Below are 9993 nucleotides of genomic sequence, written 5' to 3'. Positions count from 1 at the left end.
TGATGATGATGATGATGATGATGATGATGATGATTATTGAGACAAAATCTTACATGATAGCCCAAGCTGGCATAAAACTCACTACATAGCCTGGGCTGGCCTCAAACTCACAGCAATTTTACTACCTCAGCTTCCTGAGTGATAAGATGATAAATGATACCAGCATTCAGCACAGTACATTTAGAAAATGCCCCAAAGCTGTCACTGCTAAAAGAAAAATAGGAATGGGCAGCAACTATCAGGGGAATGAGGAACCAGGGCTGAGGAGCTACTGCAGGGCAGGAAGAGCAAACAGGGCAAGGGCAACAAAATTAGCTACAGTAAGCAAAAGTCATAGACCTGAAAAGTCTAGTTATATGTGACATTCTATGCAGAGTGAAGGCCCAAGAATTAGACAGCATTCTGACAGGAGTACACCTATGATCAAGTAAGCACTGTGGCTTAGACCTTGGCAGGATGAATAAAGTTGGTAGTTGTGTGAAGAGTTGTGACACAGAGTAAGTAATGGAAGATTCAAAACAAAAAGACAGGACTTAGCCTGTGGCAAGCAGCCCTGCCAGGAACTGGAGGGAAAGCCCAAACAAGGCCAATTAGAGTGTCCATGGGAGCATGTGAACCCAGAATGGAAGAGCTAAACCTGACACTGGAGATGGCCACCATCAGTATGGCTTAGCTCTGTACCCAAATGGAGTTTCCTTACACAGACTAGGTATGGAACAAGGAGACAGCATGTCAGGGTGGGAAGATTTAGAAACAGACATTCTGAAACTCAGTTTTATTACTAGCTGTGAGTCTAGGACAGGTTACACAACTACTCTGAACATCAATCTCCTCATCCCTAAAATCACTTTGTCAGTGGGTTTAGTAATAGATTTTGTAAAGATGTTTTATAATAATTAGAGACTATTGTACAGCAATTAAACAGAATACTTGGCTAAAGAGTGATAGCTATTATTCTTACCAATCAATTATAGAAATAAATAATACTCCTTACATATGTAATTTACGATAGAAATACTCCTTCCCTACAAAGTTAATATAATAATAGAAACTAGTAGAGGCAACACTGACCTTAATAAGCTCATTTGGTTCTGATAACAACTGACAGTCAAATTATGAAAAGTTCAGGGTTGCTTGTAACAGAATTTGTAGATTTACTGTGAACTCTGATGTTATTCAAGTTGATTACAAGCAGATTACTTTTCCACAACTATAAAATTAACAAAATGAAGTAAAGCCATTTCAAAAGTGAGATATACTTCTAAGAAATCAGAGCTCTTTTGAGTGAGAGTATCAAATATAAATATATTTTTAAAATAAACATATTGGGCTGGAGAGATGGCTCAGTGGTCAAGAGCACTAAGTGTTCCTGCAGAGGACCCAGGTTTGATTCCCAGTACCCACATGGCAGCTAACAACCATCTGTAACTCCAGTTCCAGGGGATTCAATGCCTTCATCTGACCTCAGTGGGCATGACACAGGTGCACCTGCCCACTGCAAGCAATACACTCATACACATAAAATAAAAATAATAAATAAAATATTAAAAAAATAATTTTAAAAACCCTATTAAATGGACACATCAAATGACTGAATGTTTCCCGTCCCACCCATCCTTGCCATCCTTGATTTACCACCTGCACTGACAGCACCATTCTGGCAGTCACATGGTTGGGAGCCAGTAGTTGTACACTTCCATTAGGAAGTGGGACATAGGTTCCAGTGGTTGTTATGGGTAGGGAGAGTCTTGAATATGAGAAAGAGGGTAGAAAAATTTTAAGGTTGGAAAAGGTAATCCTTGAGTTGTAACTTCTCATTTGTGGGTCATATATACTTGTATAGCTCTTTATAATTCTTATTCATAAACTATCCTATTAAGCAGGGTAGAGACTATCACCTCTGGGCTTCAGAAAAGGACAACAAAACTCAGCAATTTATTCCACGTCACACACTGTGAAGTGGTACACCTGGTAATCAGGTGCTTGCCTACTGAAATTGTTCTAAGACTTCTGTGTTAGTTCAGCAAGTATGTTTATTTTAAAATATATTTATATTTGATATTCTCATTCACAAGAACTCTGATTTCTTAGAAATATAGCTTGCTTTTGAAATAGCTTTATTTCATTTTGTTAATTTTATTATTGTGGGATTTATCTATGGAAAAGTAATCCCTTTAAACTTACTAGTTATTACTATGTGAATTGCTTTTAGTATCTCTGATACTTTAAAGTTTTCATGAAGAGACTTTAAATTGAAAATAATACATGAAATAAATTACGCTGGAAACATTTCCTTTCAGGGACTAGTAAATTATTCACTCCATTGTCCTAAGAGATAAATTATTCATTGTAAAAATGCTTTTATGAGTAAAACCATATGATGCTTACTGTGACAGTTTAGGGTTCTATGGGATTTCATGTTTTAACTTTTTGGAATGGGACTTTTGTTTCTTAAAAATTGATAAAGTAACTCAGTTCTGTATGAAATAAATATACCATATTATTAAAGACCTAGGTCCTTTGACATATGTCAAAATGAGCCAATTATAGGAATCTACAGAGGATAATGTTATTTATTAGCCAAGGTGACATCTCTAGCTCAGTTCAGTCAATTTTAAAGCCTACAAAGTTTTTCAGTTAGATTTTTCTGGCATTGCTAATTATGACAACATGCAAACACAAATTTTCTAAGTAACAGCTAATATCTAAACATATAGATTTGGGATGGGGAAACTTGGCTGGTGGTAGAGTCCTTGCCCAACATGTGCAAGACCCTGGGTTAAATCTACAGAACCAAGAAAGGGGGAGGGGAAGGAATCAGTAAGTGTATTTGTACTGGTAGTCATCTTCCAGAGTCTTGATGGCTTCCATCACATTTATAGTCACACATACTTTAATTCCCTTCTCAGAGCAATTCTCTCCTACCTGATGCATTCTGTGACTAAACAAATATTATAGCCCTGATATCCTTTTTAAAATATGAATACCCTGAGTCAGGCATGGTGGCCCATATATGTAATCCCAGTACTTGGGAAGTTGAGACTGGAAGACTGGACACTCAAGAAGAGTGTGAACTTGACTCAAAAAACAAAGCAAACAACAATTTTAAAAAGTCCTAACATAAATTTTATTTCTTATCTAGGAATAATGCTTGTGTTGATTTAAAAAATGGATTTAGAGAGGCAATCCTCAAGATAAACAGAAAGAAAGGAATTCATCCTATTCAAAGACACACTTTGCATCTTATGTTTTGGCTGTTCTTTTCCATGATATGACCACAACACTTACCAAGTGGCAAAAATGCAAGACGGTTTCCAGCCATGGAGAGCTCATTGAGGCTGGGCAGCTGGCAGAGATGGCGCGGCACACACCATAGCTGATTGCGGTCTACAGTGAGGTACTGCAGAGAAAGGCACAGGTGAAGCCTCTCGGGTAAAGCTAGCAAACGATTGGTAGAAATGTCTAGTGTCTGCAGCTCCTTCAAATCGCCAACCTCTACAACCAAAATCAAAATGAAGATAAATCACATTCCATTTAACTTAAAGAATAAAATAAAATGAACAATACTGTGATAGTTCAAGTAAGATCAGTAGCTGAGACTTTATAGCTAGACTTCAAACAATCCAGCTTAGGCAAGTGCCTCTATCTCAGACTGGCAGGATTTGTGTATATAGGTAGGATGGGGTGAAGTAGGGTAATGGTGTACATGTGTGCACAGGTGCACTTACCCATGACTACATGTGTGGAGGTCAGAGGTCAACATAGGTTATCTTTCTCCATAGTTCTCTACTCTATTTTTTGAGACAGGGTCTCTCACTCAACCTAGAACTTGCTGTTTTGGCTCCTCTGGCTGGCCAGTGAGCCCCCAGGTTCTGTCCTTCCCCACCCCTTCTCCTTCAGCATTAGGGTTACAGATGTGTATCATTGTGCCTGTTTTTTACATGGAATCTGAACTCAGGTCCTTATGATTGCATAGCAAGCACTCCCCTCAGCCCCTGCCAGGATTTCCTAAATACAGAAGAGTGTTGGCTAGGGGTAGAGAGATGACTCAAGGGTTAAGAGGACTGGCTGCTCTTGTAGAGAACCCAGGTTTGGGTCCCAGAACTCACATGGTGGCTAACAACGATCTGAACTCCAGTGCCAAGAGGATCTGACTACCTCTTCTGACCTCTGAGGGCAATGCATGACATGGGTGCACTTACATACATGCACACAATACACTTATACATATAAAATAAAAATAATAAATAAAAATAAAGTGCTGGCTTGGAGAAAGGGGAAAAGTGATCATGGAATGATGAATCTGAACCAGAAGTTTGCTATTGATGAATTGAAGTTCTTGGTTGGGTGGAAAAGGAATGATTATAGTCACCTCACTGTGGCTGTTTTTGTGATCTATATGAATGATCTTCTAAGTAGATAACAGGAGATTTATACATTAAGACATCCAGGTAAATACACTTGAATCAAATGGAAGATTTCTGAACTAAGAAATAGAGTCTTTAGAAGCTTACTTTAGTCCTACCTCCTACTGACTCCAACATTCCCTCCTCATAGTCTACAGTGGTGGTCTGTTCCAGGGTGAGTGCAATGTTCTTGTCATATGCTAAACCTCTAAGTGCTAAGTGAAGATTGGGAAGTTTCTTACAAGAAACTTAGTTGTTCTCAGGGGAAAATTGCCATTTTAGGGAAAAGACATTTACTCTGTTCAGGTCTGTACCTTCTGCTCCAAGACTCTACATAAGCACTGGGCAGGGCAGGTTTGCTTCTTTCCCATCATGAATCCTTCATGTTACAGAAGCTACAATGCTAACTCATAAACTCCTAATCCCACCCCCTTTCCTAGGCCAAACCTCTTAGGTTTGGTCTACCTGTACCTCCCTGAGCACAGTGCAATTTGTTTAGGACTAGATAAGCAACACTTTTTCTGACAGATAACAAAATCTTACACCTTCACACAAACTTTCCTTACAGTTACAGTGCAGGGGTCGGCAAACCACAACTCTCAGGTTATACTTGGCCCATAGCACTGGCAAGCCAAAGTTGGCACTTACCATTTTTAAAGAGGGTAAACAACATCAAAACAAAGATCATATGGCAGAGACCATATGTGGCCTACAAAGCTTAAAAATACTTAATATCTGGCTATTTACAGAAGTTTCCTGTCGGCTAGGAACATTTAAAAAAAAAAAAAATCAGAGGCAGGTGTTAACCCCAGGACTTGGGAGGTGGAGGCAGGTGGATCTCTGTGAGATTGAGACTACCCTGATCTACACAGCGAGCACCAGGCCAGCTGCAGCTAACAGGAGATCCTATCTCAAAAAAACAACTTGACCTAACTTGACATGTTAGAAACCAGAGCAGAAGACACACTGATTTGAAGCACATAATATATATTATCCAGGGCTGACTGTATGCTGTACAATTAAACATGTCTCCTATTTAAAAGGACCGAAATCACACAAAATGTGTACTCTGACCAAGTGGGAATTAAAGTAGAAAGACTTGAAAGCATCTACACCACACCTCTTTCTCACCCCATGGCTCAGGAATCTTTGAAGATGGGGCAGGACGATTCTAAGAGCCAGAGGTGGTGAATGAATATAAACAAGGAACAGTGCTTTCCAGACAGCAGGGAAGCTGTACACATGAACTCACAGCAGTTGTGGTGGCATGCACAAGACCCGCTCAAGCTCAAGCCAGACAAAATCTCAGCATGGAGGGGGAGGTGTGTCTAAACTCCCACCTCTAACTAAGGGGCTATTGGCATATTATAGCTGCAGGGAGTGAAGAGTAAGTTTTCTCTAAGTGTATGACTGAACCCCTGCTAGGTCAGGGTTGGTTCCACACTCAAAGTATTTAGACAACACAAACTGGACTTGGTAGGGGAAAAAAAAAAAAAAAGGAAGGTGGGGGTAGATCTTGGAGGAGTTGGGGGAGGGGGTAATATGATCAAAATACATTTTATAAAACTCTCAAAGAATAAATAAAAGGAATAAAAGGAAATTTGGAAACTTTTCAAATACTTGGAAATTAAGTAACATATTTCTAAATAACCAGTAAGTAAAACACACTGTGAAGAAAGTTGGAAAAAAATTGAGATATTTACTTGTTTTTATTTATGTGTTGAGAGTTTGCCTGCCTGATTGTATATGCACGATTTGCATGAAATACCCATAGAGGTTAGAAGAGGGCATCGATCCCCTGGAACTGGAGTTACAGATGGTTATGAGCCTTCAAGAGGGTGCTAAGAACTGAATTCAGGTTCTCTGCAGAAGCTTTGAGTGCTCTTAACTGCTGAGTCATCTCCACAGCCCCCCCTCAAATGTTTGTGACCACATGAAAACAATCACAAGAAGATATCAAAATTAATGGGATGCAGGTGAGTAAGTGGTAAAAGGGCGTGCTAAAGCTTTGGATGCTGAGTTAGAAAAGCTCTCAGATCTATTTCCTAAGCTTCCACCTTGACAAAGGGGAAAAGGAAGTGAACACTAAACTCAAAGGAAACAGAAGAGAAGAAAGCATTAAAGCTACATTAACAAAACAGAAATTTTAAAAGCCACAGAAAATCAATGAAAAGTCAGTTCTTTCAGTTATTCAACAAAACTGGGCTTATTGACGGTTGTGCTCCTTCATTAAAGGAGGGGTAAGCAGGATCATTGGACCCTCACCTGAGTATCTTGCCCATCTTCCCTGCCAGCTGTACATAATTCTGCCCTAATTGCAAAAGGTCTCCTGAACTTGGGAAGGCCTATAATATATAATCTTGGGAAGGCTAGGAAGAGTGGGCTTAACCCATGAGGTTATAAAAGTCAACATCCATGCTGGGTAAAGGCTTTCTAGCGCAAGTACTCTTAGGTCACCCATATACCTCAGTAATCCCTCACTCATCTCTGCAAGTAAACTCAATAAATTCATTGGTTCCCCAGGGTGAACTTTAATGTAATCAAACACTAGAACTTTAGAAAGAGGATAAACATTGCTTGGTATCCCCAGGAAGAGAATTCTCACAACAGATGGAAAATTATATGTTAATATTATTCTGTATCATGGTTATTAAGAAAAAATAGGAAGGCAAAAGATATTAAGAAGATATGGGAATGGAGATATTGTATTAAGGATTTATGTATGAAGATTATGATGGCTGGATATTCCCAGAATAGAAAGAAAAAATAAGAAAGTCTAAACAAGTGATGATGGTCTGTGTAGGTTTGTTATGATATAGAAAGGATAAGACAGAAATAATATATAGATAATGTTAAATTTTCTAAGGTCATAGTTCAGTCAACTACTTTAAGGAACAAAATATAGGTCTAGTCAAGGTTTATCTAAGAATGTTTGGTTTTCGCCCAAGTTTTATCTACATAGCACATGGTAATTAAAAGTATCAGACTGGTGGAACTAACCTTCTTGGATGTTTAATAGCCATACTTTGAGGCCTATACTAATCTGGTCAGAGGGACTTAAAGGGACAATTTTTGTTCTTTGCCCTCTAAGGTCAACTAAGTTCCAGGGGACTATGGAACATCTCTCAAAATGTCCTGTAACTGTGGTAAGTCACCTGTCCTCTTGTTGAGGGAGGCCACGGAGACCCCACTAGATGGACCTGACCTATTGTCCAGTCTGCAAAGAGGAGGGTCAACACAGAGGAAACATTTCCTCCATGCTTCCAAGTGAAACCCTGGTGGAGCAGGACCTTTGACTTATCCTCACATAGATGGAACTGGTAAAAAGAAAGGAGCCAGGGGCTCCTCCCAAGCCCATGTGACCCCTCAGGCCCAGATCTGACCTTAAAAGTAAAAATAAATTGGTTTATTTGGGACAAATGCATGGTCTTAAATGCCCAACAGGAACGTATAACCAAAGAGTAAAATGATTAGTATATTTCTTTAAGAGTCCAAAGGATTGAACTTCCTTAGGCTTAAATTCATATAAGATGCTATTTAGACAATTTATCACTAATGATTTATTCGTAATAAGAAAATGCTGCTCAGGAAAAAAACAAAACAAAACTATTCTTATCTAAAAATTAAATGATGGCTAAATTTCTTCTCTCTCCTGGTCTAGAGCCATTTTGGAGGGAACTCACACTGTGATTCTAGTCACTCTATTATCAAAATGCCTGAAAAGCAAATCCTGAGTCTAGCCATGGCAGCCAAAAGTAAAATGACGAAAAACCCAGTAGATGGATGCTCTCGGAAGCCCTTATCAAGAAACTCTGAGTTGAAAATTCACCCTGTTCTGACTTCACCTAGTTCCTTGCCTAGAATCTGTGCCTAACTATTCTTGCCTTTACTTCTCCTTCCCCTCCTTGACCCACTGATATCCATCCTCCTCATAATAATGACTATTCCATGCCTTTTACATTTTTTCAGGACAGAATCAATGAGATGTCCTGACAGTCAGTGAACCAGATGCTCTTAACCAAATATCCTCAGGTCTCCTACCACCACCTGCCTGCCTAACCCTGCATTCCAGACTGATGTTCCAGCCTTTTGAGACCAGCCCCCTTTGCCAATGTTCCTGTCCAGCAGGAAGTAGCTAAAGAAAGACCACCATCACCCCTTATCATCAACAAAAGGCTGGAACGTTAGGTTCCTGGAAGGCTCCTAAAATGGCAGTGTAGCTCCCAACATTCTAAAATGGCAGGTTAAAACTTAGCCCTGGGATAATCTCTCTACTTATTGGGAGACCAACCAATCCTGAGCTAAACTGCCCAGACTATGTCATGGAAAGTTACTCAACCACCTAACTGCCTATAAAAGATCTCTGACTGCCCTTGCTTGCTGTTCTTTCTCTGCTCCCTGAGAGGCAGTCCAGCAGTCTGTTTTCTCTCAAATAAACTGCTGCCCCCACCAAAAAAGAGTTTTATTTTTTATTATATGTATGTGGGTGAAAGGAGTTATGTACACATAAGTACAGTTACCTGCAGAGGCTAGAGGCATTGGGTCCCCTAAGAGCTGGAGTAAAAGGGGTTGTGAGTGGCTCAACATGGGTGCTGGGAATCAAACTCAGGTCCTCTGCAAGAACAGTATGCACTCTTAATCATTGAGCCATCTCTTCAGCCCCCAAAGCAGGTCTTTTTAAAAAATGCTAAATGACAGATGTTAGGCAGACAGGAAGGAAGGAGAGAAAGGAAGGAGGGAGGTGGGGGAGACATGAGTTACCAAAACAGGGAACAAAAGATGGGACATAACTAATAACTTTACAGAAACTAAATAATTTTGCAAAAGAATAAACATCCTTCAGTAGGTGAATGGATGGACTACTGCTCAGAAATAAAAGGGAATAAATTACATATAATGCAGCTGAATCTTGAGTTCACTGGGTGAGAGAAGCCAGATTCAAAGGGTTCATACTGTTGGATGGCATTTACATAATACTTTGGAGACGGCTAAACTACAGAGCAAGAAAATTACACAGTCATTGATTGCCCAGACCTGGAGGGTAGGCAAAGGCTGGTTGATATACTAGGAGTATAAAGAGGTCTTGGGAGGGAGAGGCTCTCAAACTCTCTCATGTATCCTGGTTGTGGTGGTGGTTACATGACTGTGTACTAGAAGACTTAATTTTCCTTTGTGTTAAAATAACAGATAGAGGAGCTGGAGAGATGGCTTAGCAATTAAGAGCACTGGCTGCTCTTACAGAGGACCTGGGTTCAGTTCACAGCACTCACATGGGGGCTAACAACTGCATCTAACTCTAGTTCCAGAGATTTCAACACCCTTTTCTGTCTCTGCAGGCAGTGCATGAACATGGAATGCTTTACATACATGCAGACAAAACACATACACATAAAAATTTCAAAAGTAAAAAAAATTTAGTAACCCAGCATAGGACTGGGAAAATGAACAGCAGACCCCAATCTTATCTAAAGGAATACTGACAACTGACTGCTGCTAGATGAGGAACAGCTTACCTTCCTAAAACAAAGACCTCCATATAGGCTGACTAGATTCACCAGATGGACAAGTAGTGGGGAATGGCTGGGGG

The 9993-nt window shown here is 39.8% G+C and overlaps 1 protein-coding gene across 4 annotated transcripts in view; it reads right to left on the bottom strand.

The window, feature by feature from the left end:
- Nucleotides 1–9993, bottom strand: part of Lrrc28 (leucine rich repeat containing 28) — a gene marked incomplete at its 3' end in the record, with an annotated part of 141932 nt that overhangs the window by 34529 nt on the left and 97410 nt on the right. For 3 of the 4 annotated variants that reach the window (XM_017799534.2, XM_029566214.1, XM_017799535.2), the window contains 1 exon segment: nucleotides 3289–3495. In XM_017799534.2, coding sequence (XP_017655023.1) covers nucleotides 3289–3495 — 207 coding nt within the window. 4 annotated transcript variants of the gene reach the window in all.

This window comes from Nannospalax galili, unplaced genomic scaffold, assembly GCF_000622305.1.
Source record: "Nannospalax galili isolate Female #2095 unplaced genomic scaffold, S.galili_v1.0 scaffold759, whole genome shotgun sequence".
Classification (NCBI taxonomy): Eukaryota; Metazoa; Chordata; class Mammalia; order Rodentia; family Spalacidae; genus Nannospalax; species Nannospalax galili.
This window is presented reverse-complemented; position numbering and strand designations above follow the sequence as displayed.